General features: G+C 45.2%; 1 protein-coding gene across 1 annotated transcript; it reads left to right on the forward strand.

Annotated features, from left to right (window-relative positions):
• The first annotated feature begins 1,698 nt into the window (after positions 1-1,698).
• On the forward strand, positions 1,699-7,445 carry LOC114604700 (vasotocin-neurophysin VT-like). Its single transcript, XM_028745083.2, has 3 exons — positions 1,699-1,859; positions 5,217-5,418; positions 7,121-7,445. Exons 1-3 carry the CDS (start codon positions 1,740-1,742, stop codon positions 7,288-7,290), a joined length of 492 nt encoding a protein of 163 aa, XP_028600916.2. The 5' UTR covers positions 1,699-1,739; the 3' UTR covers positions 7,291-7,445.
• The last annotated feature ends 9,559 nt before the right edge of the window (positions 7,446-17,004 follow it).

Genomic DNA, 17,004 nt, shown 5'->3' on the forward strand with positions numbered 1-17,004 from the left:
GCTTTCTTCAACAGCTTCACTCCTTCTTCTATAACCTCTTTTTGGAATCTAGAAATTGTATAGCCAAACCCTTTTTTGTTATCTTCCTTGTACATCTCATATAATTGTCTGTAATGCAACCAACTCTGAAAATAGTCTTTGATTTCCTCATAATCTTTTAATTTCCATTTTCCTTCTTGATGTCTCAGTAAGTCTCTATACATAGGCCACTTTCCCTTTTTACCAAGTGGTTTAAGTAATGAAGCTTCAATTGTTGATAGCCACCAAAGTGTTTTTTGTTCTATTAGGTCTTTGTACCTCTCCCACACTCTCATTAATGATTTCCTAATTATATGATTGTAAAATCCTTTATGTACTTTCCCTTTCCCATACCATAAATATGCATGCCATCCATATCTGTTATCATAACCTTCCAAATCTAATGCTTCATCCTTTTCCAGTTTTATCCAGTCCCTAATCCAAACTAAACATGCAGCCTCATAATACAATTTAAAGTCTGGGAGGGTGAAGCCTCCTCTTTCTTTTGTATCTGTAAGTATCTTATGTTTAACCCTTTGCCTTTTGCCCCAGGATGGGGGAGACTTTTGATTCAGGTGGCATTTAAAGATCAGCCCTAATTCTCACTTTGCAGAACAATATGCAAACCAAAACATAGCCAACCATTGAAACTTGCCCTTCTTCAAATTTTGCAATGCAGCTCCACTGCCAAGCAACGTGCCCCAAACTGCATGCGTTGGGTATATATAAGTGGAGATCACATGCAAAAACTAGACGTTGCTTTGCACAAATGTGCATATTAGGCAAAATGGCATAAGATGTATATGTTCTGGGAAATTCTAAAATTCCAATGAATTTTCATGAGGACTTCTTTAAAAAACAACAACACCTGAAACTGGACTGGAAACATGAGAAACTCCAAGAAACCAACACACACACACACACACACACACACACACACACACACACACACCCCGCTTTCTATTTTTAATACAAATCCAGCATATTAAAATCAATCAATGACTAAAACATTAGCTGGGCGATGTTCCTCCGGCCTCATGAGGAGCCTCTTCAGTGGGGCTGCTGAGTGTGGGCCTCACCCCCTAGGCCAGGTGGAAAGGGCCTTGACAGATTTGACAGATATGGGCATCCCCAGTTGAATGCAAGTGCTCAAGCAGCCAAATTATCCCACAAGACGCAGGGGAAGAGTATAAAGATGAGTGGAATTATGTAGAAATTGTTGGCAGAATCTTGTTTTTGATGCCTTTGACGCCTGGAAAAAGAAGTCCTGCACACACGGGCAGAGAAAATTCACCCAGAAGGCCTCTCTCCTCTTTGCAGGCAGACTCCCCTCCCTGTGTACTCCAGTGCTGCAATCCATCCTACTCAAATTTATTATGATGCACGTATTAATAATATTCTTGCACCACTTAAAAATAAAATAAAATAAACAAGGGAGAGAGAGACTTTGGGGACCTGAGCTTGGCTCTGCACTGAATTGGTTCAATTATTGTGTGATTTCAAGTCCAGCTTGGAGGGGGGTGGAGAGGTATGAGTTGTGCGGAGGAGGGTGGGGGCAGAGAAAATAAACACCCTGGCCATGATGATAGAAGTGTTGCGTCGATGCAAAGGGGAGCTACGAAGGGTATAAAGAGCCAGGTGGTCCAGGGAGGAGGAAGATACAGGAGGCAGAAGCCAGGAGAGGAAGACAGCCTGTGAGCAAGATTTGCAAACCCACCAGGATGCCTGAGACCTCACTTCCAGTCTACGTCCTTTGCCTACTCACCTTGTCTTCAGCTTGCTACATCCAGAATTGCCCTCGGGGAGGAAAGAGAGCATTCCCAGACACAGAAATCAGACAGGTAGGAGAGAGAGGGGGGGGGAGGATCTCAATAGATGCACCTGCAAATCTCAATTGATGCGCCTGTCTCCGAAAGAGACTGCTTTTCTGCTCCTTTGCTGGTTCTGGGGGAATTGTTCCAAAGGTGTCTTTGTGTCCCTAATCCCTTTTCTGCTTTGCTCTGCCTCTCAGACCTGTTTCTGCTCTACAGGGATGGAGCACTGCTCCTTATGGAAGAGAGAGAGGTGCTGCAACTACTGTAGCAAAAGAGTGAAGGAATGCTCCCTCAAGGCTGCAGGGACGACCCTTCCTTTAAAGGACATTTAAAGCGCACCCGCCCCAAATCCTGGGAATGGCAGTCTACCCCTCACAGAGCTACAATTCCCAGGACCCTTAACAAACTACAATTCCCAGGATTATTTAGGTGCTTTAAAGGTGTTCTGAACACACGGGTTGTGTGCTGCCATAGATTTATATGTCTATATGAGAGGGAGATAAGACAGTAAGCATCTTAGGAAAGACTTTAATTTAGTAATGGTGCAGGGATCTCGAAGCACAGCTTCCAACCTTGAATGCCGGCCCATTTCTGTTGCCTGTGTTAAGTGCTGCTCTTCTCTGTACTTCTGTTCCCTAGAGAAGCTTGCAGGGCTAGCAGAGCCAAGTGTGGTTGCTTGGGGTTCAGACTTGGCCCACAGCTTGCCACTAGCCCATAGGTTAGACATGTGTCAGTCTCTTCATTTATCTGTGAGCTGGACAATGTGAAACCCTCACTCGAGGGAAGCAATGAGGTCATGCTCTGTGCACAGCTCATGCACTTGAAACATTGCAGATTAAATTTATAAGCATTTTTCATACCAGCACTTGTACTGAAGTATTTATTCCCTTTTGATGCTCTTTTTCCAAGCTGCATAGCAAGTACACTGCCTTCCTGCAAGACCATTCCTTTGCAAAGGCCTCTTTAGTGATGCACATGCAATTAATGCCTCAATAATTAAATGTGAGTGTGGTGCAAGCCTATACATAGCTACTGAAAGGTAAAGGTAAAGGGACCCCTGACCGTCCAGTTGCAGATGACTCTGGGGTTGCGGCGCTTATCTTGCTTTATTGGCTGAGGGAGCCGGCGTACAGCTTCCAGGTCATGTGGCCAGCATGACTAAGCCGCTTCTGGCGAACCAGAGCAGCGCATGGAAACACCGTTTACCTTCCTGCTGGAGCGGTACCTATTGATCTACTTGTACTTTGACGTGCTTTCAAACTGCTAGGTTGGCAGGTGCAGGGACCGAGCAACAGGAGCTCACCCTGTCGTGGGGATTCGAACCGCCAACCTTCTGATCGGCAAGTCCTATTTTCTGTGGTTTAACCCACAGCGCCACCCATGTCCCAAAAGTAAGCCTTATTGAGTTCAATAGGATTTGCAACCAGGTAAGTAAGTACTGGATTGCAACCTTGATCACAGAAAGCAAGGGTGGGGAAGCTGAGGTCCTCCAGGTGTTGTTGGACTACAACTCCCAGTATCCTCTGGGGCATTTGGTCATGTTCTCTGGGTGTCTGATGTGAGCTGCATCGCAACACCAGCTAGAGAGCTGCATGTCCCCCACCCCTGACTTTAAGCTTCTAGCCCTACTGCTTTTAACCGCTTTCTCTGCACACAGACCAGTGCAGTGTTGCCAGCTGATAAGAAGAAAAGGGCTGGTCTGCTCTTGTGCCTTTAACAGCAACTTAAAGTGAGCAGGTGGTTTTCCCAGCATGACCGTCTATTATTGGATGGTGTCTGCACATCAGGCACATCAGCGGAAAAGTTGGGAAACTCACTCCAGTAGGTGTGCGTACGAAAAAGGAATCTCCCCCCTGGCTTTTAGATGCTCCGTGTTCAAAGTGATTCTTCCATTGTAGCACCACTCCCAGTTAACCTATTTTCTCCAAACAGCCGTTTTATATTAAGTTGTGCTGCTCTTCTGAAGAGACCTCTTACGAATGAATGAGGGCCATTAAAAGAAGTAACCGTTTACGACTGAGGTGCATCAAAGGTGTTTCATCTGTGTTAAGCAATAATTGAATGATTCTCTTACCCCAGATGTGCCCAGTCAACGGCTTCAGTCTGTGGGATTGGCACTGTTACAAGCGATCAGCCTTTTAGTGTGGCAACACACAAACTCTGGAACTCCCTGCCTAGTGATATCTGGCAGTTCCCTTTGCTGTACTGTTTTCAGCACCTACTTAAAACACATTTCTTTTCTTTAGATGATTTTAATCCTTTTTGCAAATTGCTTAAAGGCTTCGTTACAATCAAGCGGGATTTGTTAAAGAAATAAATACTAATTGGTGAGGATCAGCTTGTTGAGCCAAATGTTCACATTTGCACTCGGTTCAAATGAAGATACCTGGTGTGATTGGAATAAAAAGAAAGCCCATTTCTGAACCTTGCTAAAAAGAAAACAGATTCAGAGAGAGGCACATCACTCTGCCTGGTAGATGTGGCGAGAAATATTAAATATAAAATGATTAATTAATACAATGCCTTTATGAAATGGATAGGAGGAGAGCAATGTGACCACCTTCAGCTCCTTCGAGAAAAGGTAGGATCGTGATAAAAAGGTAAAGGGACCCCTGACCATTAGGTCCAGTCGTGGCCGACTCTGGGGTTGCGGCACTCATCTTGCTTTACTGGCCAAGGGAGCCTTTGTACAGGTTCTGGGTCATGTGGCCAGCATGACTAAGCCGCTTCTGGCGAACCAGAGCAGTGCACGGAAACGCCGTTTACCTTCCCGCCGGAGCGGTACCTTTTTATCTACTTGTACTTTGACGTGCTTTCGAACTGCTACGTGGGTAGGAGCAGGGACCGAGCAACGGGAGCTCACCCCGTCACGGGGATTCGAACCGCCGACCTTCTGATTGGCAAGTCCTAGGCTCTGTGGTTTAACCCACAGCGCCACCCGCATCCCTTAGGATCATGATAATGTGCATTAAATTCAGTGTGTCTACCCTGAGTAACGTTAAGTGGGATGTCACCCATGGTGTTTAGACCTAGGACAATATGCATAGGACTGTAGCCTCAAATGGTTTTGAAAGGGGAATTAGAGAAATCCATCCTGGGGGACAGGTCTGTGTTAGCCAGCATGGTTGGATGAAACCTCCAGCTTCAGAGGCAATATACCTCTGAATACCAGTAGCCAAGGCAGGGACAGGGATTCCCCTGCTTGTGGGGTACTTGGCAGCACCCAGCTTGTTGCTGTGGGACAGGGAACGTTGGTCTGGATGGATTTTCGTGAGCCCTGCTGGATCAGACCAAACACCCATCTAGTTCAGCATACCTGTAGTCATGTTGCCGTAGCCAAACTCGAACTCAGCACCACCCATTCTCTCTCTCTCTCTCTCTTAGTGCATTCCTTGTGGTCCTGGAAAGAAAGGAAACTGCTTTGGCCCCAGCATCTGCTGCGGAGAAGAATTTGGCTGCTACTTTGGCACCCCGGAAACTCTGCGCTGCCTGGAGGAAAATTACCTGCCTTCGCCCTGCGAGGCCGGTGGGAAGCCCTGCAGTGCAGGAGGGAGGTGTGCAGCGTCCGGCATATGCTGCAATGACGGTAAGGGTATCCGTGCACGGGAGATGAAGCTCAGCAAGAGGGGGTGCTGGAGAGAGGAAGGGGGGGATGTGAGTCAGTGGAAAACTACCTCCAAGGCAAAACACATTAACTGCTACAAGTCATGACCATGAATAAAGCACACCAAGAACTCAGGCCAAACTCAAATAGAGATTACAAACTCAAACAGAGATTACAAACTAAATCTTGAAGGGATATGTATAACACAATAATTTGTTACAGGATTAGAGATGAGAGTTTATGAGTAGAGATAGGTTCATGTTAGTCCATAGAACTCTACGCCTTTAAGAAGATCTACGGGATCTCATCTGCCCCCTTAAGCACATATAAAAGGTAATAGGCTTTCCTACATATCCTTATGAGTTTGAGTTTGTAATCTCTGAGTTTGTAATCCTTGTCAGAATACATACTTTTGAATGGATTAGTTTTTGTTACAATTGACTATTGATATGTGAATAGGGACCACTGCCACTACTGAAATTTATACTGGCCAGAGTTCTTGGTGTGCTTTTTCCTTGTTATATTTAATAACAAGAACTGCAACATATTTAACAAGTCGTGACCATAGCATAACAGAATTGTAGAACTGGGAGGAACCTTCAAAGGTCATTTAGTACAGCCCCTGCAATGACGGAATCTCAACTAGATCATGCAAGACAGGCGGCCATCCGACTTACCATTAAAAACTTCCAATGCCAAGCAGCTCTTAGGCTCAGAAAGTTTTTCCTAATGTTTAGTCAGACTCTTCTGTCTTGTATTTGAATCTATTGCTTTGGGTCCTGGAGCAGCAGAAGAGAATCTTGCTCCGTCTCCCATGGGACAGCCCTTCAGATATTTGAAGACGGCTCATATCACCTCTCCGTCTTCTCTTCCCCAGGCTAAACATACCCAACACTCCTTCAACCATTCCTCATCAGGCTTGGGTTCCAGACCCTTGGTCACCCTGTTTGCCCTCTTCTGAACACATTCCAGCTTGTCAATATTAAACTGTGGTGACCAGAGTTGGACACAATGATCCAGGTTGGGTCTGAGCAAGGCAAAATAGAATAGTATTGTTACTTCCTTTGACACTAGACTTCTGTTGATGCAGCTTAGATTAGCATTCACTTTTTTTGCTGCTGCATCACAGTGTTCTCTCATGTTAAGCTTGTGGTCTCTACTAAGACCCCAAGATCCTTTTCACATGTTCTGCAGTCAAGCCGGGTGTCACCCATCCTATATTTGTGCACCTGGTTATTCCTGCCTACGTGTCAAACCTTATATTTGTCCCTATGGAAATTCATTTTTTTAAAAAGTTTGGGCCCAGTTCTCCAATCTGTGAAGCTCATCTTCAGTCCTGATTCTCTGAGGTCTTAGCTACCCCTCCCAGTTTGGTGTCATCTACAGATTTGATGATCATCCCCTCTATGCCTTCACCCAAGTCATGTTGAACAACAAGGGGCCCAGGACAGAACCCTGCAGCAGTCCTTTTCTCCCAGGATTGGGAGGAACCATTGGGGAGTCCTTTTGGGCCTCAGTTAGTCAAACAGCTACAAATCCACCTAGCAGTTCACATCCTCTAGGCCACATTTTACCAGCTTCACTGCAAGAATACCAGGAGAGACTTTGTGACCAACTCAAAAGGCTTGCCAGAAGATTAAAGCACAGGAAATTTCATATTTGTTTTTACTCCTCTCTTCCACAGAGAGCTGCACCACAGATGCAGCGTGCGTGGATGAAAACAGCGACAGGAGTCGAATGCTCTCTGAAAGGAACCTGACTGTGCTGGACAGCTCGGCAGGGGATATCCTCCTCAAACTGATGCACATGGCGAATGCAAACAGGCAGCAACAGGGGAAGCAGCAGTTTTACTGAAGTCCACGGGGAGGCAGCCCCCAGAACATCGGTTCTCCAACTTATATTTCAGAATACCCTCAGACAAAGAAGAATCCCAAGAATACCCTAAATAGCATAAAGAAGAAATAAAAATTGGGAGACGAAAATGTAAATACACAGCAAATAATAAAAGTCTTTTATTGCATTGCGTTGCATGTTTTGTCCTGTGTCATTTATGCAGGGAAATGCTTGATGTTTTCAAATACATGGTGGTAGTGGATTTAGCCTGCTTTAGTTGGTTAGAATAATAGAATCATGGAATTGTAGAGTTGTAAGGGACCACATGGGGACACGGGTGGCGCTGTGGGTAAAAGCCTCAGTGCCTAGGACTTGCCGATCGTATGGTCGGCGGTTCGAATCCCCGCGGCGGGGTGAGCTCCCGTCTTTCGGTCCCAGCTCCTGCCCACCTAGCAGTTCGAAAGCACCCCTAAGTGCAAGTAGATAAATAGGTACCGCTTTATAGTGTGAAGGTAAACGGCGTTTCCGTGTGCTGCGCTGGTGCTGGCTCGCCAGAGCAGCTTCGTCACGCTGGCCACGTGACCCGGAAGTGTCTCCGGACAGCGCTGGCCCCCGGCCTCTTAAGTGAGATGGGTGCACAACCCTAGAGTCGGACACGACTGGCCCGTACGGGCAGGGGTACCTTTACCTTTAAGGGACCACATGGTTCATCTAGTTGAGGGGTCAGCAACCTTTTTCAGCCATAATAATAATAATAATAAATTTTATTTATATCCCGCCCTCCCCAGCCGAAGCCGGGCTCAGGGCGGCTAACAACAATAAAACAATACAACATGGGCCAGTCCTCAGACCATGTGGTGGGCCAGACTATATATGGGGGGGGGGGGTTGAATGAATTCCTATGCCCCACAAATAACTCAGAGATGCATTTTAAATAAAAGCACACATTCTACTCATGTAAAAATATGCTGATTCCCGGACTGTCCGCAGGCCGGATTGAGAAGGCGATTGGGCTGCATCCAGCCCAAGGGCCTTAGCTTGCCTACCCCTGATCTTGTTCAACAACCTCCTGCAGTGGGGCTCGAACCCATGTCCGTGAGATTAAGAGTCTCATGCTCTAACAACTGAGCTATGGTTCTATTGGGACACATTGTTGCTGTTGGGAGGGGCTGCAGCGTAACAAAAGCACAGTAAAAAAGTAAATCGGAGTATTTGTGGATGAAAAAGTTATGGTATTTCCACAGGTAGCGGCAGGATATGCCCTGATTGGAAATACAAGGATGAATCTAGACATGGGGGGGGGGGGGCGCTATAAATAAGTCAGGAATTGGATCATCATTACACAAAAAAAATCATGTTTTAGATTTTCCTGCTCTCTGGGGCCACCTGGTGTTGCATGTTTATAGCACATTCAAATCGCTGTGTTTTTTTTATTAATGTAGCTGAGTCCCAACTGTGATTCCACCCCAAAACTTTTGCAGACACAAACAGCATTGATAGTGGATTGGAGTGTGACCACCCTGATAACATCATGTGCACAATTCATCACTGATGTGCAATAAGAAGGATGTTTGGAGAGACCCTTTGAACTCTGTCCCAGCAAAACCTCTGTGTTACTGTCCTAAAGTACTATGGGAAGAGCAGGCCAGCAGTGCACCACTAACGTCTTATTTTGGTTTGACCTTAACGTAATAGGCTCCGAGTCGGACACCTCCAGGGAACATCCATACTACAGATTGAAAACTGGTTTAACCCTGGAAAATGTGGGTTGAGGCCCATTGGCTACCCTCACCTGGTTTAGCCTGCCAGTGGAAGCTGTTTCCCAGGTGTGGCCGCTGTCACATACTGACAGTTTCTAGGAGCCACAGGTAGGAGCTGAGCGCAGGATGGGGACCAAAGGTGGACAAGCTACCCCAGAAGGAGCATGATGTGTCACCCACCAGATGTGCTAACTTCCCCTAACACCCCATGCACCTAACCTGAGTATAAGTGGGTAGTAATAATAAATCTATTTATTTATTTATTTATACATACATACATAAATAAATACATACATACATAAGGTAAAGGGACCCCTGACCATTATGTCCAGTCACGGACGACTCTGGGGTTGCGGCGCTCATCTCACTTTATAGGCCGAGGGAGCCGGCGTACAGCTTCTGGGTCATGTGGCCAGCATGACTAAGCCGCTTCTGGCGAACCAGAGCAGCGCACGGAAACGCCGTTTACCTTCCCACCAGAGCGGTACCTATTTATCTACTTGCACTTTGACGTGCTTTCGAACTGCTAGGTTGGCAGGAGCAGGGACCGAGGAAGGGGAACTCACCCCGTCGCGGGGATTCAAACCATCGACCTACTGATCGGCAAGTCCTAGGTTCTGTGGGTTTAACCCACAGCGCCTCACGCGTCCCATACATACATACATACATACCCCGCCCATCTGGCTGGGTTCCCCCAGTCACTCTGGGTGGCTCCCAATAGAATATTAAAAACACGATAAATAACAGATCACTGGATGCTCCCCTTTTTTCTCGGAGTCCCGTACATAGCAGCGACACACATCTGAAAGATATGTGCACACATTAGCAGAGTCATCAAAAACAAGTCGTCTTGACTTCCGCCCACATACACACAGTGGTAAGAAATTGAAACATTGGATCATGTGACCCTTTGCAATAATTGGCAGTGAAAATACTGACATCCTCCCCTTATTTCATCCAACTATTGCATTTAGCACAATTGCAACATATGTACAAACACATTTAGTTGTTCCTTGTTAACAACCTTTGAAAAGAGATCAGCAGGAATTTCTTTTCCTGGCATATAGGATACATTTATCAATCCTCTCTTGATACAGTCTCTTGCATGAAATAACTTGATTTGCAAGTTTCTTTGCTTGCAACCTTCAGAATTTAGCAAAGCCAAGCAAAATTTGTTATCCTGATAAACCTGTATAGAACAAGACACATTCAATCTCGTCTTTACATGATTGTAACAACCACTCAACATCCATGAGTGAATACACCAGAGCTTTAAGTTCAGCTTCACAGGAATTTAAACTTACAGTTGTTTGCTTCTTGCATGACCAGTCAAATAAACAGTTGTATATATAGCACACACCAGACGTGCTTTTACCATCTATGGGATCACTTCCAAAACTTGTATCAGCATATATTTCAAGCTCTCCAGACTTCTGATTAGTAAATCTCAGTCTGTAATGCATATAGTACCTTTCAGGTAGTGAGCAATGTGTTTTAACGCCTTCCAATCTTTAACAGTGGGCTTGGTAGCATGTCTGCTTAACAGATTCACACTGACTGCAGTGTCTGGTCTTGTGCATCTGGCAATGAAACTCAGTTTGCCTAAAACACTTCAGAACAAAGTACCATCAGAAAAGGTATCTTCAGCATTATCAGGCTGAAAACTTGTAACCATCGGTGTATCAACAGCATTAGCTTCAACCAAATTCAGCTTAGTTATTACATCATAGATTTTCTTTGTCTGGTGTACCAGAATATCACCTTCCTGGTTTCTTTCTATCTCAAGAGAGAGATAATTGGTTACCTCACCAAGATCTTTCAGGTCAAAGCGCCCCTGTAATTTAGCTAAGGTGGCTTTGTACATGGCTTCATCCTTCCTTAGGAATAGGATATCATCAACAAAACAGATACTATACAGCTTGTGTTGCTTCTCCTCTTTGACAAACACGTAAGAGTCAGCTTTACCTTGATGAAAACCCAAAGAAAATAATACTTCTGTCAATTTTGAGTGCCAACAACGGGCACTCTGTTTGAGTCTATAGAGGGATTTCTTAAGACTGCACACCATTCCCATCAGGCAGTAGCATGTAAATATTTTCAGCCAATTCACCGTACAAAAAAGCTGTGTTGACATCATGATGAGAAACGTTCAATTTCTCTTCAGCAGCCATTTTAAGCATTAACCTTATGCTTTCAAATTTCACAGTTGGTGAATAGGTCTCATGGTAATCTTGATCTGGAATCTGTGAAAAACCACGAGCAACTAGTCTCGCCTTGTGCTGAACTACCTTTCCATGTTGGTCAGTCTTGGCCTTAAAGACCCAACGACTATCAATTAACGTCATGGAAGGTTGCACTGGAACCAATTCCCAAGTATTGTTCTTCTTTAAGGAATCAAGTTCAGCCTTCATGGCATTAAGCCAAGGCTCAGCATCCTCTGAGGACAAACCTTGAACCTCTTGGAAATTTTCCAAGCTAGCAATAGCTGTGTTAGCATACTCATCAGCATACCTTTTAGGAGGTTTAGCTTTAGTGGCTCTTTCGCTCCTGTGTATGATACGTAAATCCTCAGGATCAGGTCTTTCCTTCTTTAGAGAACACTATCCTGTAGTGAAAAGGAGTACCTCTGATTCAGTATCAGACTCATCAGATGATCTGAAAGATGTTTTGGTGCTTTTGTAATCGGCTGTGTCTGTATCACTACCAGACTCTGCAGCAGCACCATCATCATCACCATAACCTTCACCATCAACATCAGATGCATGACCTGTATCATCAGAAGCAGGGTGACACTGAAAAATCCCTACAGTGTCCCATTTTGCATAGCATTCAATACTCCTAGTCAACCTTATTGTTTTGGTATCAGACATTAACACACAATAAGCACCTTTCTCATAACCAAGAAATATACCATGCAAACCTCGTTTGCTCAACTTGTTGTCCTGAGGTGTATGAACCCAGACATCTGAACAAAAAATTCTGAGGTGTTTGATGAAAGGCTTTTTCTGGAACAACTTTTCATAAGGAGTGCAGCCTATGTCTGATGAGAACCTGCGATTGTAGCAATAAACAAAACAGTTTAAAGCTTCTTCCCAAAAAGGGTCTGGCAAGTTGGTATCATGAAGCAAAGTCTTCATCCCCTATTGGGGTGTTTGATTTACTCTCTCAAAGAGACCATTTTGCCATGGGGACCTGGGACAAGCAACTTGATGCTCAATGCCGAGTTCAGTCAGATATTGCTCAAATTCAGCTGAGCAAAGCTCTCCACCTTTATCTGTGAACAAACATTTCACCTGGGTATCATGAACATTTTTCAACCATGCACAGAAATTTTTAAACCTAGAAAAAGCACCACTTTTATGTTCCAGCATGTAGACATAAACTGGAACATAAATTGGTCAATTAAGACCAAAAAATACTGTGAATTACCTCTAGAGGAAGCTAGAGGTCCCACAAGGTTGGCATGAAAGAACTGATAAGGCGATGAAGCCTCCCACCTGGACATTCTTCCCTTGGGAGCCATTTTGACCATGTTTTCAGCACAAGAAATGCATTTCATGTGGTATTTGCAATTCTTCAAGGACATGCCCTCAACCAAATCCGGCATTTTAGCAACGGCCTGACAATGCAAATGACCTAGCTTGCGATGGTAGTCATGTACACAATTATCATGCAATTTCACATTTTTACCCACAGTCATATTGCAACATTGCTCATCATTTACAGCATTAGAATGAACATCAGTTACAGCACTGGTATAATAAGGCAACATAAATAAACCCTTTTCAAATTTGCCATTAAAAATGACCTCATTGCCCTTGATAATTTCACACTTGGTCTTAGTGAAACACACTCGGAAATCTTGTGAAGTGAGCTGCGATACGCTCAGAAGATTATGTGCCAGGTGTGGGACATATAGTACATTCTTGATTGTTGTGTTGAGGCTTTTAAGAAACAGTCCCTTCTCCCTTGCTCTGCAACAGCCCTCCATCAGTTTGATGAATCTTTCCCTCCTGCATCTCAAGCTGGATGAACAGGCTTCTGTCTTTGCAAAGGTGTTGGGTGGCGCCTGAGTCAATGACAAAAGACAACTGCAAACGTTGACTGGAACAGTGTGTGATCAAAGCTTTGGGTTGGGCAGGTCCCTGGGGCTTCCCCCCACCTCATCCTCTGGAGTCATGTTTAGATTTAGTGCGCTTTTTACAAAACTTCTGTAGATGTCCCACTTCTCCGCAGTTGAAGCATCACTGTGGTTTAAAAGCTATGTCCCCCTCCAGACTCTGTGCAGATGGTTTGGGAATGTTGCTAGTAGCCCTCTCCTAGCTATGATTGATGGCTACTCTCTGATCCATCTCATTAAGCAAAACACCCCCCTACAGGATCAACAGTTAACTGTGCTGCGGGGACAGCTGAGCAGCAAATGAATCAAAGGTTGCATCCAAACTGTTGATAATCATGAAACAGAAAATATATTCAGCAAGCGTCACTCCCCTCTTCTTAAGCTTCTCCCTAAGGAATTTTAGCTACGTCAGATGTGATTCCAGATCACAACCAGGTTGAAGCTGCATTTGTCAAAGCTTCTTAAAATATATGATAGAAGAGCCAGCAGCTGTTCTCAGATGGATATCTCTGAGAGCATCCCACATCTGCCTTGCAGTTTGCTTACCTTGCAGATTGATTAATTGGGCGTCAGAGACTCTCAATGCAATTGTGCCTCTAGCCCTCCAATCTGCGGCAGTCCACGCATTCATGAGTGGGGCTGGGGCATCCTCCGACACGACATGCCATAGCCTCTCATGCAGCAGCAGACTCTCCATTCGAAAGCTCCATGTGGCGTAGTTCGTCGCATCTAGGCAAGGAAATGTGAAAGCCTTGTTTCCACCCTGGGTTGCGGCCATTTCTACCATTCTCTTCAGCCAGCAAATGCAGCCCACAACAGCAGATATTTATGACTGGCAAAGCAATTCTCTTTCAGGCTAATCAGCAAACTAGCAGCAAAACAGACAGACATGCCTCATTAGCAGCTGGACTTGACCCACTTTCCATCATGTCGCCATAAATCACACAATTCTGGACCCATAACCAATAACAGATCACAGGACGCTCCCCTTGTTCTCTGAGTACCATACACAGCAGCGACACACATCCAAAAGATATGTGCACACATTAGCAGAGTCAGCAAAAACAAGATTGTGCAGGAAATGTAGCATTAAGGATTTTACTTACAGCAAAGAAAACAAACAAACCGAAAGAATAATGGCGTGCTGTGAGAGCGTCTTCTCACACATCCTCTCTGTCTGGAGAGAGAACAAAGAGCAAAAGTTGTCGATTTGACTTCCGCCCATATACATACAGTGGCAAGAAATGTAAACATTGGATCATGTGACCCTTTGCAATAGTTGGCAGTGAAACTACTGACAATAAGTACATCAAACATTAAAAACCTCAATAACAAGGCTGCCTTCAGATGTCTTCTAAAAGTCGGATAGTTGTTTATTTTCTTGACATCTGATGGGAGGGCGTTCCACAGAATCTGCCATGCTAATCTGCCCGGGCAGCCATGGGCCCTCTGAGAGGTTTTTTTGGGGAACCACGATGCTCTCGTGGTCTCGCCCTTCTTCAAAGCACTGGGGCTCTTTCAGCCGAAACAGCTCCCGGCTGCCATAACAGGAGACCAACCGGAAGTCAGCACAAAATTGCATATTAATGCCAGGTTCCTAAGGTCATTCCCTGCTGGTGTCAGGTCTGGGAAATGTCTTCTTTGGGGGACCACACTGCAGGGGTGGGGTGGGGGGGCATCTGAGAAGAAGCAACCTCTGCCACTACCTTGCAATTGGGGAGCTAGGCACTGGATATCTCAAGGGGGTCAGTTGTCAGACATCTCTCTTCTTTGTGTGTGGCAGGGAGGGCCTATGGGCAGTGGTGTAGCGTGGGGGTGCAGGGGGGGCCGGCCGCTCCGGGCGCAACATCTGGGGGGGTGCGCTCGCACTTGCAGCTCTCTGCCCCTACCTGGCAGGGGCGCAAATTACTTGCCTTGCCCCGGGTGCTGACAACCCACGCTACGCCACTGCCTATGGGGATATCCAGACACGGGTATGTTCCACTGTGAGGTACACCTCCTCTTTTCTGCTCTGTGGAACCATACAAATCTGATACGGACAAGCAATTGCTATATGCAGCAAGGAAAGAGATTCTGTACCTATTAAATTTTACTGGTTCTCCTCTGTGGAACCATACAAATCTGATACGGACAAGCAATTGCTATATGCAGCAAGGAAAGAGATTCTGTACCTATTAAATTTTACTGGTTCTGCTCTGTGGAACCATACAAATCTGATATGGATAAGCAATTGCTCTACGAAGCAAGGAAAGAGATTCTGTAACTATTAAATTTTAAGTGGTTGGCATCTGTCTGTCTTGCGAGACAATGGAGTGTGCCTCTACCTTAGCAGCACTGAAATGACCTCCTTGGGGTGCAAACCTGGGCAGGGTGGATAATGACCCTGCCCAGATGACAAGACCCCCTCTCAGCCTTGCTGATGTGGTCCAAAGGAAAGCAGAGCAAGACGTTTGGCACCAACTTAGTTGCAGGGCTTATTCTTACATGACTGCCTTCTTGTTGATACCGATACAGTGCTACCTTGGTTCTCAAACTTAATCCGTTCCGGAAGTCCATTCCAGAGGGATTGTTTTCCCATAGAAACTAATGCAAAATGGATTAATCCATTCCAGAAACTTTTAAAACAACCCCTAAAACAGCAATTTAACATGAATTTTACTATCTAATGAGACAATTGATCCAGAAAATGAAAGCAATAAACAATGTACTGCAGTCACACAATCAATCAATCAGTAGCTGAACTGGGTTCCACACAGTCACAAAAACAAAACAAAAAAGAGCCGCAAAAATGAAAAATATATAGCAAAAACAGACAGACATCAGCGTAACAGTCAAAACGGAAGTGTGGCACTCAAATCGGAAGCATAACACTCAAAACGGAGAATCTTCGACTTCCGAAGAAAGTTCACAAACCAGAACATTTACTTCCAGGTTTGCAGTGTTTGGGTTCCAAGTCATTTGAGTACCAAGGCGTTTAAGAACCAAGGTACCACTGTAATTCATTTTCAAAAGCACTTTCCCTGTTACATGCCAGTATGAATAAAGAGCAGAGGTGGTCTATTTTGTTGGAAAAACTGGACACGAAGAAAGGGTTTAATTTCCTTCATGAGTGTAAATCACCCCAAGAATGAGATAAGCCAACAGGCGCATGGTCAGCCAAGCCAGTTGCTATGACAACAGCCTATTGCCACCCATTTAACTGATTCTGGCACATCAGCTCATTGTGTCCGGGGTCTTGTGCTGCGTGTTGGGGTCAGGCTTGTGAAGTGAGGGAGTCTGTTCGGAAGTATTGATTTGGAGTCTGTGTTACGTCTTCAACTGCTGGAGCAGCAGAGATACTTTCTACTGGTATGTATATATCTGCAAAAGCTGTATGTATCAACATCCGGAACTGTTTTACTGAAGCCTTGTCTTCTGCCACAGTAAACGATTGGGACCTTAGGCTGCCTCTGTGGGGTGAGCGGAACTGGGGGCAACTTCTGCTACCTGGGTATCTCACCTCAGATCGCCAAGACATCCCCGTTCCAGAGTTTCCTCCTTGTGCAAGGCAAGTTACTCATCCCCTGGAGTAACGTTGCACACAGAAGCTAAGGTGGCTGAAAATGAGGAAGAATCAGTCCCATCTCCACCCACCGCAATGAAGACCCAACAAGTGCATTTAAAATCCTGCTAATGTTTTGACCTGTTTACAATGGTTTTGTATCTACATTGTAAACATTTCCCATTCTTTTTAAACTTTCTTGTCTTCTTGATTTCTGAGCTTCCAGAAGTATGGCTGTTTTGTGGTGGCTGCAATCGTGGCAGAGGAGGAGGACGCAAAGGGAGGGAGGGAGTGGAGGGGGCGGGGCCAGAGTG

Source organism: Podarcis muralis, chromosome 9 (genome assembly GCF_964188315.1).
Source record: "Podarcis muralis chromosome 9, rPodMur119.hap1.1, whole genome shotgun sequence".
Taxonomy (NCBI): Eukaryota; Metazoa; Chordata; class Lepidosauria; order Squamata; family Lacertidae; genus Podarcis; species Podarcis muralis.

What these genes read in the sequence shown, in the direction of transcription:
- LOC114604700 (XM_028745083.2), top strand. Translation starts at nt 1,740, where the DNA reads ATGCCTGAGACCTCACTTCCAGTCTACGTCCTTTGCCTACTCACCTTG. An exon ending in CAGACACAGAAATCAGACAG is followed by an intron (nt 1,860 to 5,216) that starts GTAGGAGAGAGA and finishes TCTCTCTCTTAG; the next exon opens with TGCATTCCTTGTGGTCCTGG. An exon ending in CGGCATATGCTGCAATGACG is followed by an intron (nt 5,419 to 7,120) that starts GTAAGGGTATCC and finishes TCTCTTCCACAG; the next exon opens with AGAGCTGCACCACAGATGCA.